We start from the raw sequence: 19,053 nt of genomic DNA, 5'->3' as shown, positions 1-19,053 counted from the left end.
TGGGCCAAGTGAGGAGTGAGTGAGCAGCTGCAAGGTGCTTAGCTGCCCATTGGGGTTAAACCACAACAGAGATAAAAACATTAGGTGAGTTGTTTCTTTTTCCTAGGTCTAGTGGCATAACATTGCTTTAATCTTTCCAGCTGGGCAACTGCTGGTTTTATGGATGTTGTTTATCTTTTTCTGCTGTTGCATTATTTAAACATTGTCACAGACAGCAGCACTCATGCTAAATATTTTTTTAAAAAATCAATAAAACAAAATCCCTTCAAAATATTACTTGGTGAGGGGGAAAGTCCCTGAAATTTACTGGATGCTAGTAAAGCACTTCAGGACTTTTTTTCACTATGAGGTTGGTGAGGCACTGGAACAGATTGCCGGGAGAGGTTGTGGCTGCCCCCTCCCTGGCAGTGTTCCAGGCCAGGCTGGACGGGGCTTTGAGCATCTTGATCTAGTGGAAGGTGTCCCTGCCCATGGCAGGGAGGTTGGCACTACATAATCGATAAGGTCCCTTCCAACCCAAACCATTTTATGGTGATTATCACGGTTACCCTGCCCTTGCCCTGTTCCCTGTGTTTCTGCCTCAGCGACCACAGCTTTCTTCACAGTCCCATGCTCTTCCTCCCTGTGAGGCATCTCCAGACAGCTGATAATGCACTGAGAAGACCACTCTGATACAACAGCATGATGGGAATAAAACAAGTTACTACAGGAGCCATAAATTCACATTTTACTTATTACACCATAACTTCTCCAAGCAGGCCAGTCCTACAACAGATCAAACTTCACTGACAAAAAGCTTTGTTTTGAAGAAAACTCCAAACAACACCACTCACAACATGTTTTTCCAAGTCCTACTGCCAGGAGCCCCTAGATAAATAATGGCCCAAGTCATTTGTTGCACAGTCATCTTCCCACAGCTATTTGTCCAAAGAATGGGCTTGAAATATCCACAGAGTCATTCAGTGCTTTGGCAGTAAATTACAAATATTTATTGATTTAGCTTTCCAACACACTCAAGTGTTCAGCCTGTTATCTAGCATGAGGGTACATATCCTCCTCTTAAATCCTGGCAGGAACGTAAAGGATTTCTGCCAAACTAGTTTATTGCTATTCTCTTTCCCCCATGGCTATCAATACCACAGAGACCTGTACATTGGTCGTCTTCACAGGGATTGATTTTACCCTTCGGTAAATGTGGTGAGATTGGCTGATGTCTTCCTGATGGACCTGCTTTTCCCCCAGGGTAGCACTATTAATGGAGCACCCTCTTTATCCTAATCCAACTAAGTATTTGTAACCAGAATTCTTCCTGCAATCTGCATAGGTACAGGTTTTTATGTGACAGAAGCAACAATTTACAAGGAAAGGTACGATCCAGCAATGCCACCAGATGATTTCCGATACAATTCATTATATTAACTCCAGCTTTTTTCAATGCCAGACAACCCAGTAACAGGAGAACATGAGAGCTAGCTTCATAAACACCTGCTGTACTTGATAAAAATCAGACTTAAAGAACTCAGTGGCAGTAATTCTTCCTCTATTTTAAAACAGGTCTAAGATGAACAGATAGCCAGAAGACTTCTCCTGAAACAATTGCATATTCACTGATGTGGTTTCACAAGCTCACTATTCATTGCACTCTGGCAGACACTCACTGCACAGTGCATGCTTATAAAGCTATTATCTAAATTTGATGGTTTACATTCCCTGAGGTTTTGTGCATGCACATCTAACATAACGCTTATCAGCTGTAAGTGCCATAGGGATAGGATTTTTAAATTATTCCAAACAGCCTGTAACTAAATTGGCCAAATAAATTGCTATCATTTTAGGTTCAATCAACCATACTCATCATTTTGGTGCTGTTAGCCACAAAAAGACCCTGAAGATGCTTTGCTTGTTGTCCACTTATTAAGCAAGAGTCGTCATCCAGTTGTTACTGTATTTATTTCACCTTACAAAGCATTACCAATCACTGATGCACTATTGAACAGAGAAAGCTAAAGTCTCTTTAAATCTCATTTTCCCTTTTTTTTTAAAAAAAATCAGTTTTATTAATATGCCTCCTTTTCGTCTTTGACATAATTGGTGGTTGCTGAATCACAAGCGTACCTTTTATCATTTGAAAAGCCCACAAGTCTCATTATGCTTAGTCTCTCCTCCTGCATATATGAAGAGCAGCCCAGCAGGCATTCGTTAAACCTCTCCTTTGAAGTACTATTGTTCTGATGTCATGGACATTTCTTCTAACCTGACCTTATGAAAGAGGTGATATGCTTTTCACTCTCTCATTTCCACATCATTTAAAATCCATATAAAGCAAGGAAATGAGAAATTACGCCTCTGTAAATTTGAAAAAAACACATGGGTTGGGTGTTATCCCACCTGTGACACCAGTTCCCTGCTGCTTCTGCTTTCTCACAGAGATCTGGGGGAACCTGGACCTCAGCCTAGCTGCAGAGAAAAGCCAGTGTCTGCACACACTCTAAGAAAACCTTATTTTATCCACAGAGACACTGACCCAGAGCAACAGGCAGGCACAGACAGCACACGACTAACTCGTTTGCTGCTGCCTGGCCCTGGGAATCTACTTTGCTTTAACTGAGAGAAAACACTTCTCCAGTCTGCTCCACCACTCCTTTGCCACAGCCAGGACAAACAGGTTACAAGCACATCTTCCAGGACTCACAGGGTTAGGTGCAGAAGCAAAAATGACCTGAGCAGTTGATGTGGCATGAAATGATACGTTGCAAACTCATGCACATTATGCATCTAGTGCCAGACCTGTACACACACAGTTGTGTACCTGGAGAGGTACCGCATCCTCTTACTCCACTTCGAAGAGCTGCTGCTCAAGCAGGTGGGGCTGTGCTCTGCAAATGTTTTTGGCACCTTCAGTCATCAGTTCAGTCATCAAGTCCATATTCACGTGTTCCCAAGCAGGCTTGCCCTTGGTCATGGCTCAAGGGCTAAAGCATAGCCGCGCTATCAGCCACTGCTTTCTATGCTTGCACAGAAAGAGCTCACATACTGTATATAAAGAGCATCTCCTAGGTATTTCTGCCACAACAATATAAAATGGTTACAACTTCCTAGAGTACCTCATCTCTCCTCTTCTGGAGTTCTGTATTTCCAGATTTTTGCTATGCCTTCATTATTACAGCCTTTATATTGATGTCTCATTTAATTGGTTTTATACCAACAAAATGATTTTGTTGACTTCAGTCTCTATGTTTTTTGTGCAGTGCTAAATTGCAGCTGACTATATATCAAGAACACATGAGCCTTAAGTATGCCGAAGTGATAGCTAGAAACTGAAGACTATCTTCTCTCAGGTATTTGGGGTGAATACATTAAGGGAACGTTAGAGAACCATGTTTTGAAGAACTCCATTTTGAAGGTAAGTTTGAAGACAGATATGAAAACCCATCAAAGGAGTGATAACACTTGCTCTGTGTTAAATAAGCTTTAAATCACAGCAAAGTACTGCACAAAAGCGAGAGAAAATAAAGGGATTTTTTTCCAAATAATGCTTACAGAGATAACATGATCCTTCTGTGCAGTTTGAAGTCCATGGTGGTCTTCACATGCTAGCCTACTTCATTCTAAATTCAGATTATAAATTATCTTTCAAGATTTACATGGTGGAAATATATTTAATTTTTCTGTTAAACAGTTCTTTGGGTTTTTTCTCTCTTCTTTTTCTACAATTAAAAAAAAAAAAAAAACAACACTTGTTTGGATAAACCTGTTCTTTAAATTTATCCGGTGGTTTATTCATCATAGTTCATTTTCATATTCATCATGTACCTTCAGCAGGACAAAATTAAGAAAAAAAAACCCTTTTAATTCTTATTCTTTCATTCCACTAAACAGAATACTTGCGAGCTGACCAGGTAAAAAGCACATGCCAAGTATGCCTTTTCTGTCTGTATTTGAAAATGAGTAACAAAGTGGTAGTGTTCCAGCAAACCTCTGCCACCTAGCATTTCCAGGATACCCCTGAGATCTAAATGCTTTACGCTGACCATCAGCTACTAATTTTCACTTAAACTAATTCCATAAGAAAAAAGGCATAGGAGGAACAAAAAGTTTAATGCAAGAAAATTATTGTCTCTTACATTAGGATTGTTGTTCTTACAAATAATGTATCTATTTTATTCTCTCACTTCAGTCAGCCTTCAGAGAACAAAGTTTAAGCTTTAGAGTACTCATTTGTAATAACAAGTGATCTAAAAAATTAAAAAAGTGCACAAATGCACTTGTTTCAAAAGCACTAGAAACCCAGCAAATAACAATAGCTTGAAATAAATATTGCTCTGTAACACGAGACTTCCCATGATACAGAGCACAGGAAAAACAATTCTGTGAAGAGCTATAGGGAATTTTGGTGGGTTTTATTATAAGTATCTAGGTTTTAATAGGCAAATGAGTAAACTAAAGAACCAGAACTTTCCTTTCCAGAACAGAAAACAAGGGATGAGTATTGGAGACTAAATAAAAATAATATGCTCAGACACTATGAAGAGTCATTCATTTCACCTTTGTTATTAGTGATTTTCTGTATCACTGAAGAGACATTCAGAGTAAATATGGCTTCAGCCTTAAAAAAACAAAACAGAACACACACTCCTTCAGTAACAAGCACATTATACAGCTCATTTTATAGACGCAAATGAAGCCACCACTAAAGTATGTGCAGAGGATTCAATTCTCCTTTTGACCTTAGCTCCTATATGCCGATTGCCTGCCTTGTTTCAAATAGCTGTTCTTCAGCTAGTGAAAAACACCTGCTGTTTCCATAGGTGTTAATCTTTGTTAATCTTAAAGTCTGCTCCTACAGCTCTTTCGGAGAATATAAGGATTTAGGATGCTGCAGACACCCATTTTCTTGGGCAGCCAGAGCTTATTCCGTTTCAAATCCAAGTGTAGCTATAACCCCAGAAGAATGGGATAAACCAGGCACAGCAAAACCTGCAGAACACTGGCAAAACTTTTATTCCCCTACCTGTACAATTCAGGTCATAAAATATCACAGAAATTCTGGAATCAAGAATGAAAAAGGTTCCAAGGGAGACCTTGTTGTCAATGGACATTTTGTGGACATTTTACAGAGGTGTTCCATAGACTAAGGGAATGGTATCTGTATATTAGATCAAATGATGGGAAGGGGGCTGTGGTTAATAAGGATGTATTGGGTAGTGTGAGACCTGAACATGACGTTTCCCAGAGAAGTTGTGGATGCCCCATCCCTGGAAGTGTTCAAGGTCAGGTTGGATGGGGTGTTGAGCAACCTGATCTAGTGACAGATGTCCCTGCCATGCACAGCAGGGGGGGGTTGGACTAGATGATCTTTAGAGGTCCCTTCCAACCCAAGCCATTCTATAGTTCCCTCTGTTGGCTTTGCTCAGCTCATGAAGATTCACCGCAGAACTCAGGAGCTGAACATCCAGCTCCATCTGTTAGGACTTGAATCACATTCAGTCAGAAACCACAGAATAAGGGAGAAGCTCCTGTTTTGTAACTTAAAAGGTGAAACAGCTTGCAGATTTGCAAGCACATTAAGAATTTCTGCTTACAGGTTATTGTAATCTTGTAACCACAATGGCTGCAGAGCCGAACTGTCTTCCCACAAAAAGCCAGATAACTACTCACAGGGAAAAAGCATGCAATAACTAAAAATTATCAGAACAGGTATTCTTCCCTCCTGCTACTGAGATCTGTCCCCCTACCAAAGTAATTCAACAAATGAACATTTGTCACTGTCCATAACTTCTGGCAAATCCTATGCTGTATTTTATATACCTAAAGAAGAAGGCTGAGTAGTTAATGACTGTCTTGAATGGGATCACATTCCTTTTACACCAGCTTCCCAAAACAAGAAAACAACTCACTGCACATACTCAATTTATAATCATAAATAATAGTGCTCTACATTTAAACCACCAAGGCTCTGCAGCTAATACAGCACATTGGGGATGATGGGCCCTATTTCAGGCAAACAAGTAAGATGCCGTTAGGGTGCACAATGACTAGCAGAAAGGGCAACAGCCTCCATCGGGGCAGGGAGGAACTACTGTAATATAAATAATTTGAAAAAGAAGATTTCATTTCACATCTGAACTCAGAACGGATATAAAAATAGGCTATTGTGTCTGGGATTTACATTTTAGATATTGCTTAGGTCAAGAAAAGTTTCCTGATCCTCTTCATTTACTGTTGCTCCCCAAGAGTCTAATCCTTTTTCCCATCCTGTGGCCTCCATTTTTCTCATAATTAGAAAGCTGTTTTCCTCCAGTCAAGACATATAAGTGATAGATTGTGACTTATGTAGTTACAGAAGCTCATCTAGCTCAAACTGATGGCATCAGTTAATCACATAACTGCTGCCAACAATAACAGAGAGGAACTAATTTTCTGTTTAGAACTGGGTTTAAGTCAAATAAATTAAAAACCAAATAACCCTGATGGAATCACAACCTGCTCATAGGCATTTTATGAGCAAACTTCATCACAATAAATCCAATAAATTCTGTATTTATTCACTTAATACTGCTTCTATCCATGTGGATGAAATTTTACAGTGAATTTTATAGAGAAACAATAAATTGCTACATTAAAAATCAAGACTATATTATAACAGCTCTTCTGTGTGCATGAGAGTCATCTCCTACCCAGGTCTTAAGTGGATTAACTTATATTGCCATATAAGATGAAATCAGGTTTGCCTGACTGCATTTCATTTCCATTCTATTTATGGAAAGCTCCCATTAACTCTGAAAAGCATTTAAGCTATTTAGAAACTTAAGTCTAAATGGAAAAATCTGCAAGCCTCAAAATAATGGTTTGACTACTCATTGTGGTTGTGAATACTCATGTTCAAAAACCTTGTCTGCCTAATTTGAAATATACATTTGAAACCAGGTAGTTTCTCCATCTCAGGAAGTTTCTCCATCTGTTTTGCTGGAGCAGCTACATTTTGTATAGCTGATTCACTGAGATAACCGTAACCCCTGTCTTCTGTGTCTATAACAAATTCTCAGTCTACTTCATCCCATTCTCTGACCCAATATTTAACTTTCTATGTAAGGTAGAGGGTCAGGAATCAAGAGACAATCTGTCTCCAGCATCAGCTTCACTGTCCACGTGGAGCTGGATACAAACTAGAACCATCCAAAATGCTGATTACAGTTTCAGACTGGGAACCCTCGGGCTCCCAGTTCATTCTCTTGGAGAGCCTCATGTCATTATTTCAACAGCTATTAATTATCTCCTTTTAAGGTAAACATACAGGACAATTGATATTATGCTTAGAGTAGTTACCAATACCTAATACCTAATCAATTCAGTTAAAGTAAACAAGTCACTAACAGCTCATCATCCAAATAAGTTTTGTAAAAATACAAAAAAAAAAAAAAAAAAAAATCATGCTGCATTAACAATCATATTAAACTTTGGAAACATTTCAGAGCAATTCAGCTCAGGAAGAAGACTGTAAATCCTCTTAATTAGAGCTTGTTATGTAGCTACACACACGCAAAAACAGTCCCGCATTTCAGGAAAACATGTTAGAAGACTTTTAATTCTTGCAAGCAGAAGCAGGAGTTAACCTCTTCTTAGCTCCAGAGCTAGAGAAAGAAGAAAAGCTTTACCCTTTCTGCTAACAAAATTAGGAACACGCACAAAAAATGTCTACTTTTACACTCAATAATCTTCCAAAGCCTTATAAGCTTTTATAGGATTATACTGGTTATCCTCATCAGGAACACAGATGGTGCTCATTTGCTGCAGTCAAGAATTAGGTTACACTGACCCATGGTTGGAGATATCAGCCAGCAAAGGCCAAACAGAACAAAGGACTGAAATGGTAAAGGATGGGTAGAACCCAGATACTGTTGCACAGCTTTCATACTGATGTGAAATCAGGCAGTATAAGAAAGGCAGTGGCAATGATTAATAAGTAAGGTAGCACAGAATTATCTCTGATTGAACGCCTACTTAATGCTGCATATCTTCTCCTCATATCTTCATCTTGCTACACACCAAAGAAATGAGGCCACTGTGAAGGCACTGATGAACCAAGAATACCTGCGTGATGTTAACAGAACATCACAGTACTTACATCAGAAAGAAACTATTCAAGGGGGGAAACAGCTTTGGGGAAAATAGCTTTGAGAAAAATTATTTTGAGACAATAGAAGTGACTTTCCCTATTATTTTCAAAAAAACATTACCATGGGAATGGAGTAATGCAATAGCAAATAATACCTGGGTTACTTTGGATGGTTAAGGGTGAAGTGAATATTGACATATTTGCCCACATAGTTCTTCAGATGCAAGATAAATACCAAATTAGTTAACAACATGCTCTTGTGTGTTGTTAAATCTCAGAGCGGTTCATTCTGTATGAAAACAAGTCGAACCAGAAGACTCAGTCACAAGATAATTATGAAGTACCACATTTACAAAAGCTGTTTTGCTTCCCTGCAACAGCAAACAAAAAATAGTTGTGGGCATAAACAGCTTAATTAAGGCATTTTTAAAATTTAAATATAATACTGCAGCCTTTCCCAGAAAGCCACAAGTCTGGCCCAGCAAAGACAACAGAAACACAGCATATCAGTTCAGTAATTAAATCTCCAGTTATACATCAGCTCATTATTTCTGCCTGTGGTACTCATGCTTAATATTTTTGTGTGAGGAGGTATCAGCTCCATTACATACATATACAGCCCACGTCTCATAAACTGGTTCCGTCTAACACAGATGTGAGGCTTGTGTCAGGACTTTCTAACGCCTTTAATACATCAAGCCTGCAGTGCTCTTAAGTTTTGCATTCTAACTCGAGAAAGAAAGCAGTATTTGCAATACTATTAGGACTCACTAGAGACAGAGATAACTATTTCTAAGTAATTTCCCTCTAAATGACTTTGGGAGTTGTCTGGGGGAGAGTTACTGCCACCAAAGTTTAAGTAGTTATAGGAAAATATCAGCACAAGAATAAGTTATCATATTCTTACCATAGCTTCAGTGAATCTGGAAGCAAGAAGGTTTAAAGCCATCAAGGAAGTAGGTTTCTGGTCCAGTCTCCCAACAGGAAGAGTAGGAGCGAGAAACACAACTGACACTAAGACAAAGGCAATTAATCCTGCAGCCATTAGAACGGGGGCCCAGAACCAACAAGCCAGGCCTTTGCTGATCTTTCTTGAACTTTTCCCATAATCATGAGACAATGCTCTACTTCCACAGATTCAAGGATTCACAGCCCTTCAAGGATACTGGTTAAGCCCTAGGAAAAATTCATGGGAAAACAGGGAGCGACTTTGCTTCAGAGCCCTCCCTGCTCCCAGCACAAACCTTCTCCATTCCCTGCTGCAGCATCACCTCGTGCACAGACACTGCCACTAGCCTGAATCCTCTGGTTCAGAAGAGATCTCTGCAAAGATCTGCCCAGAGAAACCAGATCATTGAATTAGCCTTTGAAAGGGATGAAATAAAGAATAATTTTTATGCTAGGGCAATCCACCAGTGCAGCCTGAACACAACACTGATGCCCTGCTCAAGCTGCCATAGCAGTCTGGAGAGGATGGGGTTACCAAGCAATGCCCAGCACTGCTTACAGTGTCTGCTAAAAAAGCTGAGCCCTTCTCATGAAAACCTTTTTTTTTAATACAAACCAGTCATCTCTTGATGCCGTGCCTCAGAAGGGAGGCTACACGGCAAGATAGCTGCAGAGCCTGCTCCGTCCGCATGGCTTATAACTGGCTATTTTCATAAGAAATTTCATCAGAACAGAGATTGCTTTTGTTTAGCCTCTTTGGCTTATTACAAATCCTGGGCTGGAACAGTGGTGATTAAATAACGTTCCCAGGCACTGGTTTAATTAAGCAGTGTAAGTTATTTATACTAGACAGAGCTCCTGATAATATTGCAACCTTTATTTTTAACTCCTTTACTGCAAAGTTGTGCTGAGAAAAAGCACTATCTGTCCTCTACATTGGTCACCCCTTAGAAATTACCAGACACTCATTTTCAAAAATGCTAGAAGAGCATGCGTTTTTGCCAAAGTAGTGTTTACTATAAGCAAATTCCCAAAGTTTTAGAGAAGCTTTATACAGATCCCGTTCTAAAGGCCTTTCAGGGAAATTACTGTATTCAAAAAACTATAGCCAAAAGATACTTTAAATGGACAGATGTGTCTCTACCTGGTCTGGCAGCAGAGTTTCTAAAAGCTCAGAAAAGTCAATAAAAACAAAGGTTTAGCCTTTGGTCATCAGTGAGCAGTCCCTCTCGGGGCAAAACAGAAGGGACTATACATAATGCTTCAGGTATATAAGGCACCAGTTTAACTTGTTAAAGACCAATACCAGGAATTCAACCAGGACACTGAGGCTTAGTAAAGGTGACCATATTAAAACAGGAATGCAGGTAGAACTAGAGGCAGCTGCATATTTCTCCCCAGTACCACCCCCCAGAGCCCAAACCTCAGCATCACATGGACCCAGGTTATTCCCGAGGTCCCTTCAGCCATGTGTCTCCTTACCACAACTCCCCAGCCAGGCTATAGAAACACAGCAGCACCCCTTAGTTGCACGAATTCTTTGCTGCCAGGTATTTTTACCTGCACAACCCAACCAGCTCCTCTTGCCCTCACATAGGTGAGTGATGCCCTTCTCAGGCACGGCGCACACATCAGCCTAAAAGTAGAAAGCCATGAGACTATTATCAGACCCTTGAATAAGTCTCAGAAGTGTCATTTGATCAGGTATGGCTCTATTTCATTTGCTCCCCAGGCACTTCAGATAGGAAATAGCTTGCCTATCACTTCAGAAAATGGCAAGTTTTATGTGCAATTTCTAACAGCTTCACATAATAGAAAATATATAATCGAGATTTAAAAAGAAGTAGCTTTAAAGGAAGTACAAACAATTCTCACTGGGGGAAAAGCTACATGGAGCTCTTTAGCCACAACCACAACAGGAGGAAATATTACCTTGCCTGGCTTGCCTGGCGTCTATGCCTCAGGGGGAGCAGGTTTTCCTGCGGTCATGGTGGAGGAGAGAAAAATGAAGCTGCAGGTCTGCTTACAGAAGGAAACAAGTAGGCAGCAGTGACATATATTTAGCACAAAGTCACACAACCCCTTCTACTACTTTGCCAGCTTCCCAGAAAGCCAAAAGGTTAAGTGGGAACAGCAAGCAGTTGTTCACCGCCCTTAGAGCCAGCATTTGTATCAAGACACAGGATGGAAGTAGGATTAGACACACTCAGGAGAACAGCAAAAATGCAACATCCACACCACCATGAAGCTTCAGCACATATTTTCAAGGGGTTTGGTTTGTTGGGTTTTTTTTTCCCTAAGGTAAGCAAGGTGGTAGCTGCCTGTCTACAAAGAGGGAAAAAAGCTATCAATATTCATTCTTTCATAACTCTTGCAAGACCATACAAGCTGTTGACAGCTGAAGTGTGGCTTGAGAAATCATCCTCCATTTGCTGATCTCTCTTGGAATCCATTTACCCAACAAACATCACAAATTCAATTACTTCTGTGGAATCCAGATGGGGCACAAGGGAGAAGCAAACAGTTAGAGATGTTGTACCACTGGCATGTCAAATTAAATATAGTTTGAGACACCGAGCAGAGAGAGTAGATGGCACAGAGCAGTCTATTTTGACAAAGACTAAGAATTAACTTGCTTTTACATGCTACAAGCATCACCTACACAAGCTGCAATGGAGTTCATTTCAGAGTGTTTCTCCAGAAGTGGTTTACCCTTCACTGTTACTGATGATAAAAATTTACTATGGTAAAAAGAGAATTGATGAGAAAAAAAGTTTGTTTGTTTTTTAAATTATTACTTTATTTCAGAATTTTATTTTACATTGAGAATACACTACCTAATTCTATCAGGCTATGGAGACCAAGGCACACGGATTAAATTTCGAGTATCATGCTGCTGATACAGCAGGGCCTGAATCTTGTGAGATATGACCAGAGCGAATACAAAATACTATTATGAGCACTGCATGAAAAAGGTCTTCAAGATTATGCTGTTCGGAATCATAATTTTCCAACACTAGTTTCTCAAGCCATCTCGGGGCAGGAGGTGAAGAACATTTTAAAAATCTGTTGACTTCAAGTATTATATTTATTGAGTCTGGTGATCTAGAATTACTCCATAATATGAATTGTCTTTTTTAACCCAAATTGTGATTTTTTCATATCTGCCTACAACAAAAATTTAAACTACACTAACATGAAGTTGTAGTCTCACAGCCAGAGAGTTTTACAACCCTATTGCTGTAGAAAAAAAACCACCTCCCTCTTGAAAATACAAACTTAGAAAACCAAATTTGCATAAACAACAAAAATTTGCAAGTGACTTTACCAAAAAAGGAATTAGTGGTCCTTACTACTCTAAAATAAGTAAGGAGAGAATGGATAGTGATGGCAACAGTGGCAGCACTGAAAAAAAGTCCCAATAAAGATGACACTATAGAGAGAAGTTCTGCTTATTAGTTTCAAACAGGCATTCGAAAGTGGTTTATTTTTTCCTGCATAAAGCACTGAGTAGCTGGAAGCCAGATACAAAATGATTCTTTATAAATGGTTTGAAATTAAAATATCCTGTGATCTCCTAGACAAAAAAAAAAAGTTGCAATACTGAGAAATCTTGAAAGCAAAAAAAAAAACCCCAAACATTTCTAAAGGTCATTTTTCTACTCACTATTTTATGTCAAAATTACTTCATCTTTTTAATTGCTGACTAAAGTATCTTGCCCTGTGTTTGCATGCACTCACAACCAAAGTATTAGCTGTGATCCCCACACTGACAGACTCATAACCCAAAACTGTATTTTAACCATTTGAACCTGACAGAATAGGCTTGGTTTGCACACTCCCTTTTCATGGAAGTTATCTAGAGAATGATGACCTTTAAGTCTGAAATTTGTCATGTTTTCTTGCTACAAAATAATCTGATGCTGTAGCAATTCTGTGATTTCCAGATCATTAGGTTTTAACTGTCATTGCCACAATCAGCTACCCAATTTCTTTGCCCAATTTTTGGCAGAGCTGGATGCGTGTAGACTTTTTAAAACACTTTATGATGACACTGAAAAAGTTATTTAAATTTTCAGCTTGACAGTTTAGTCTCAGACAAGGCACAGAATCCAGACAAGGCAAACTACCTGAAGAGCCTTGAAAAAATTGTATCATGAATATGCACATTAACAGCACCAAAGATGACTCATGAAAAACTAAATTGTTCCCTTCTGCATGAAAACTAAATCTGCAGAGGGACAAACTGTGCACTTTGGCAAAACCTATGAGATTATCAGGCTAAAAAAAAATAAAAATATATATATATATATAGTCCCACTGCCCACTTTTATTTGAAGGAGGATTTTTTTCAAGTTTTCCCCGTCAAGAAAAATTACTTTCCCATAGCATAGAAGTGTTCTTGGATACAAACAAGTAACAGAAACAAGACACTCTGCATAACAGTCAGACATTATTTCATTTCTGGTTTTTATTAGGCTCCCTACTGTACAGTAACTTAGCTTAGAAGCAGCAGTAAGGTCAAGGAGCAGGTCATGAAAAATATTCCTAAGCAAAGGATATCAACAGTTTTTAGCACATGTGTTCAGCAATATCTGATGCATCTCAGAACTGGCCATGCCAATGAAATATGCATACCCCAAGGAAAGAAGAGTTCCCACAGAACATTTTGGAGTCTAAGAGAAAGTGAATATAATTAACATACCTGATCATCGTGAGAGCACTAGCTCTGTTCTCAACTTTTGATGCAGCACATGGTTCTAAAAAGACAATTCACAACTACTCTGCAGAAGCAGCAAAATGGAAAAGCAAAAGCTTTTGGTTAGAGATGAATCAACAGGATTTCTTATGACCCCTGTCAATTACTGGGCTAAAACTAGCATGTCATTCACAAAAAAAAAAAAAAAAAAAAAAAAAAATTGGCCCAGCAGGTCTGAATATTAGAAGTTGTTGACAATCTTCATTTGTTCATGCACGTGCACAAAGACATTTTTGCAGTTCTGATCAGATACTGAAAAGAGGTTTGATGCAAGCGTCCAGGGCCCAGGCCCTGCTCAGCCCTGGTTTGTTTGTAGCAGAGTAGCTCACACCAGCCAAGACCAAGATCTGGCCTCCTCTTCATGCAACTGCAAGCCTTAAAATATCCAGTGGCTTGTGGGAATAAACATGCACTAAACATAGGATCAAAGCATTTTCCTGCCTTAATTCCAGATGTCAGTACTGTTCTCTTTCATGCTTCCCCTGCATCCCTCCTGCACTGAATTGTGAGAGGTTTAAATTCTTCGCTGCATCTTGCAAACTTACTCAAATTTATTTCCCATTTAGATTTCAATCTGGGACCAAAGATGAGGATATAATTTACCAGATGTATCATGAAAAGCAAAAGAAACATCAAATGCAAAACTTTAAAATCAGCTTGTAAAGATTTCAAAGACTCAGTTACTTTCATTATAGGAAAATTAAACTTCATTTATTCGTGGATGCAACATGAGTGGAAACAAAAATTAGGAAAATTGAGAAAAACTTCATAAAGAGAAGATTGATTACCATAATTTGGAGAAAGGTAACTGCAGCTCCTTGCTTTAAAAGCAAGTTAGTCATCTGGTCCATGACAGCTAATCTCCAGTTATTTCTAAATCTTCATGTCACCAGAGGGAAGGAAGGAAGCTGCTGGCACACACTTCTCTTCCTAACACCAAGTTCTACCCACACTGTTATCACACAGCCCTGAAGCGTTCAATCTGCCACCATGGCATCTGCCTACCTGCCCCATGCCAGATTTTGGGAGGATGAGGCTGAGCGAGTTAAGTGAGCTAACGCAAACAGGTAAATAGTAAAAACAGCTTTCGCTTTTGCTATGAACACTAATTGTAACTTGTCAGACAAAACCCAGGTGCAGTAGAAAGTTTTACAAATTAGTTGAAACTCAACAAAAGCTTTTGGTTGAGTTTCCTGATTACAAAAGTTCCAGAACAGCTCTGCCCCATTTTCTTTCATGGGACCATGGGTCCAGGCCTTCCAGCAACTACTAGTATAGGCCTGCCATGGGATGGGAGATGGAGAACCTACAGCTCCCTGCTATGCCAAGATTCCCCAGGACCTCTAGGAGAGGGTGAGCACTCAGCCCCCTAGGGAAGTCTCAGCTCTGACAACTTCACAGTCCAAATTACTGGCTGCACAGAAGGATCCTCCATTACCCACCCTCCCCTCCCCCCAGGTTTCTGAGCGATTTATTGTACAGTTGTTGGTATGAACTCCCTGAGATCACAACTCTTGAGCCACGTAAATATTAACCACCAGGGGCTGGAAATCTCATGGCTTTTGGGTTTCACTGGCACCAGAGTATCAATACTGCACATTGATATAAATGAAACATCGCAAGCTTTTCTTTACTAAATGGAGGTGAATGCCAGGTATCACATAGCTAGGAAACAGACCACATAAGAACAAACCATGCCCAGGAAAGATGGGGAGGGACTCTCCCAAGGAGTGTAGCGATGGGATGAGGGGTAACAAGTTTAAACTGAAAGAGAGTAGATTTATATTAGATATAAGGAAGAAATTCTTTACTGTGAGGGTGGTGAGACACTAGGTAGAACAAGTTGCCCAGAGAAGCTGTGGCTGCCCCCTCCCTGGCAGTGTTCAAGGCCAGGCTGGATGGGGCTGTGAGCAACCTGGTCTAGTGGAAGGTGTCCCTGCCCATGGCAAGGCGGTTGGGACTAGATGATCTTTAAGGTCCTTTCCAACTCAAATCATTCTACAATTAATACTAGCAAAGCAATGGAGAATATTTACATGTTTCAGTACAACCCCCGTGAGAAATTTTATTTAATGTTATGAATAGCTTGGTTATTTCTAGCTCCCAAAAAAGAGGAGGGGTTGCCATCAGATTACCAAGCAGCATTTCAGCATTCCCTTCAAAAAAGGAAACAATGCCAACTTCTGATTTTGAAGATGAGGGTATATTCTTTCCCCATTAATACCCTGTCATGGTTCTTGTGCCCAACATTACAGCTGTAACCACAGGACCAACCTTTCACAGCATCTTCAACACAAATCTTAGTCTATGCTTACATCAGCAGGAAGTGTGACACACGAATCTGACTTGTAGAGCAAGACATTTGGCACTAAGAATTCAGTTTTCACTCAGCACGCATTTTAAAGGGCCATACTTCAAACATCAAAAATCTTACCTGGTCCAGTGGACTGATCATTCGCCAAGTAGCCAAAACACACAGGATGTGTGTCACACACTTTAACTATCAGAGAACCCCATTCATGCACTGACACCATCGGTGGTGCAAATTGAAGTGTGAAAAGTAGGAAAGACTCAGATTTATTTAAAGAGCATTCAACTGACCCAAGATAAAACTGGCAACATAGGTGCACTCTTGTTCTCCCAACTCTGAGATAAGATCCATTCAGATAACCTTCACTCCAACTAAAATTAGTTTAATTCTTTTCAGGCTTCAGCATCTATTCTTATGAATAGTCAGATTCTTATGAATCAGTGTCAAAGCTTATGCCTCCTATATGCAGAAGTAAGCAACAGTCATTAATCTACACAATCCAATTTTAATTAACCAGGTCAAGAAATCATTACAAACTGTCACCCCTTAAAAGTCTTCACTGCAAGAGTAGTCAAATTTTAGTTATATATAACACTCCAGACTCAGTAAGAAAGATTTTTCCAATTTGTTTTTTCACTTGATGACAAAGTACCCTAAGCTTCCTCAGAGACCTGCACCATACAAGACTACTGATGAGATTGTCATGTTCTCTCATCTCTTTCTTCCATTCTAAAAATGAACCACAAGAATATTAACTGTTGTGTTGCAAGTGCCTTGAGCCAAGCTTCTATATATGCAACAAGACTCTTCTCACATGCCAATCCAATATCATCTTTGACTTACTGATGATCTTTTTAACTATCATGAGCTACGAAACACTGGAAAGATTGATAGCCAAATTATTTGGGTAATATAAAAGGAAATACGATGGATTTTAGAATTACACCAGAATCCCAACATTTACAAGTATTTTCAATAACAAAAGCTCTCCATGAAATTCCAAGTTCATCAGTTACTGCACATTTGCTATTCATAAAAAACCCCACAAGTTGACCTCTGATCTACAGCGTTAAGACTGTTACACAGCTTGACTTTTTTTCCATTAGAGGAGTATTTGTTTCCTCTTCCTCTTCTCGTGTCCAGATTTTTTTAAATGTAGTTTCTAACAAGAGAGGAGTACCCCACCCTCAAAAAAACCCATAGATTTGCTTTTATATACAATTTTAATACTATCTTGAGACTTATATATTTTAGTACTGATAATCAACATTTCTCAGGCTACTGCATTTCCTACAGAACACCAAGTCAAAGCTTTATTAATTTGTCTAGAGACATATAGGGATTACTCGTTTTTCTTGGAAAGTGACAACCCTGATAACCCACTAGAAGACAAAAACAATTTTTCTAGGCTAATTTTAACATGGAATGAATATCCTTTAATAACATTCTTTATTATGAGAATAAATACATAAAACAAACACAATATATTAGCCACATTTTCCTCATATACATTCAGAATATAACAGGAAGCTAACAGGCATAATCATGAGAACTAGTTGAACAAATAAATTTTTACTAAGCCAACAACACTGGAGGAAAGCTGGAAAGTTTATGCACTAATAGCAAGCAAAGAACATGTGATTTCAGTGTTTCCTTGATATTAAAGACAAACATACTGCAGTTATAAGCATGAAATGATGGAAATGTTTAGCTCCGTGCAGTGGCCGTTTGAGGTTGTTCTGACTGCAACTGCTTTCCAAGGTATTCCCTGAAATACAACAAAAAATTAGATTAACAAACATTCTGGAGAGCAGAGAGTAGGACAGTGGTGGGAAGTATGAAGTACAGAAAGAGAGAAAAGCTTTAAGTTTAGAATTACTCATTCAAATAATATCTATAATATCAACAGTCAACTGGAGCTGCTACAGGAGTACCTAAGCTTTAGGGACCCACCATCTACATTTCTGAAAATAAGGTACAAACCGAGTATCAAAAAAACTGTCTGGAAGAAGAAAAAGCCCAGTGGTAGTATTTAGAAGTCCTGGCAACTGTTACAGAACACCCACAAGGTACACAGATTTTGCTTGCTGAATATACATCTTAGAAGCTGTGGCAAAGTAAAAGAATCTCTTCCCATAACCCAGCTGCATAAGCACAAGTAATAACCGACAGACATACCAGCAATTTAACCTACAGGCTAGCAAAATAGACACCAACTGAAGAACTATATGTTCAAGCTGAAAGAAAGAAAAGATATTCAAGCCAGGACCACTGTATACCAACTCTTTCTTTACAGTGTTTTCCTCACCTGTATTTGGAAGTGCACTAAGTCACTTATTTTATACCTGTCCTCTCAACATTGGAACAAACACACACCCCCACCCCACCCCCAATTATTAACATTTATCTTGAGCAACAATGTCTAAATTCTATGGAAAAATACTGCACAATTCTTCTGAACTGTTCTCATTTTTCACTGTCTCCTATGAAAGCAGCTCAACACTTCAGCGAACCTCAAAGAAGCTGAAAGAGGACTATTAGTAGTATCTGGCTTGTTCCTTGTTCCAGAAAATAAACTTCAGTAATTGTATCACTGTATCAGTTGAAAGAGAGGTTCCAGGACCTCTGAAATGTAGGCGTTTTTTCCATTGCTGATTGTACACTTGGCACCACAGTTTCTCTCACTACACAGGTATTTCAACCTACACAGGTTAAGCATTAGAAGCAGTTCAGAGAAATAATGTTCAGAATAAAGCCATTAAAAAAAAACCCCCACAAATCTACAGTATGCACTTTTTCTTTATTTAAAAAAAAAAAAAAAATCAGTCCTTATTGCAAATCTTACTCTTATTTTTCTTGTTTCAAAAAAACAGTTTTCAGTTCACTGTCCTGTTGAACAGCTAGTCCTTATGCATTACA

The 19,053-nt window shown here is 39.1% G+C and overlaps 1 protein-coding gene across 2 annotated transcripts in view; it reads right to left on the bottom strand.

Annotated features, from left to right (window-relative positions):
* Window positions 1–13,979: 13,979 nt before the first annotated feature.
* Window positions 13,980–19,053, bottom strand: part of ATP6V1H (ATPase H+ transporting V1 subunit H) — a 63,623-nt gene continuing 58,549 nt past the window's right edge. For both annotated transcript variants that reach the window (XM_074898960.1, XM_074898959.1), the window contains exon 14: window positions 13,980–17,902. In XM_074898960.1, the coding sequence (XP_074755061.1) occupies window positions 17,842–17,902 (61 nt within the window). In that variant the 3' untranslated portion in view covers window positions 13,980–17,841. The remainder of the gene's footprint in view (window positions 17,903–19,053) is intronic.

This window comes from Athene noctua, chromosome 2 (assembly GCF_965140245.1).
Source record: "Athene noctua chromosome 2, bAthNoc1.hap1.1, whole genome shotgun sequence".
Classification (NCBI taxonomy): domain Eukaryota; kingdom Metazoa; phylum Chordata; class Aves; order Strigiformes; family Strigidae; genus Athene; species Athene noctua.
The sequence above is the reverse complement of the archived record's forward strand: the minus strand, read 5'-3'. Positions and strand labels throughout refer to the sequence as shown.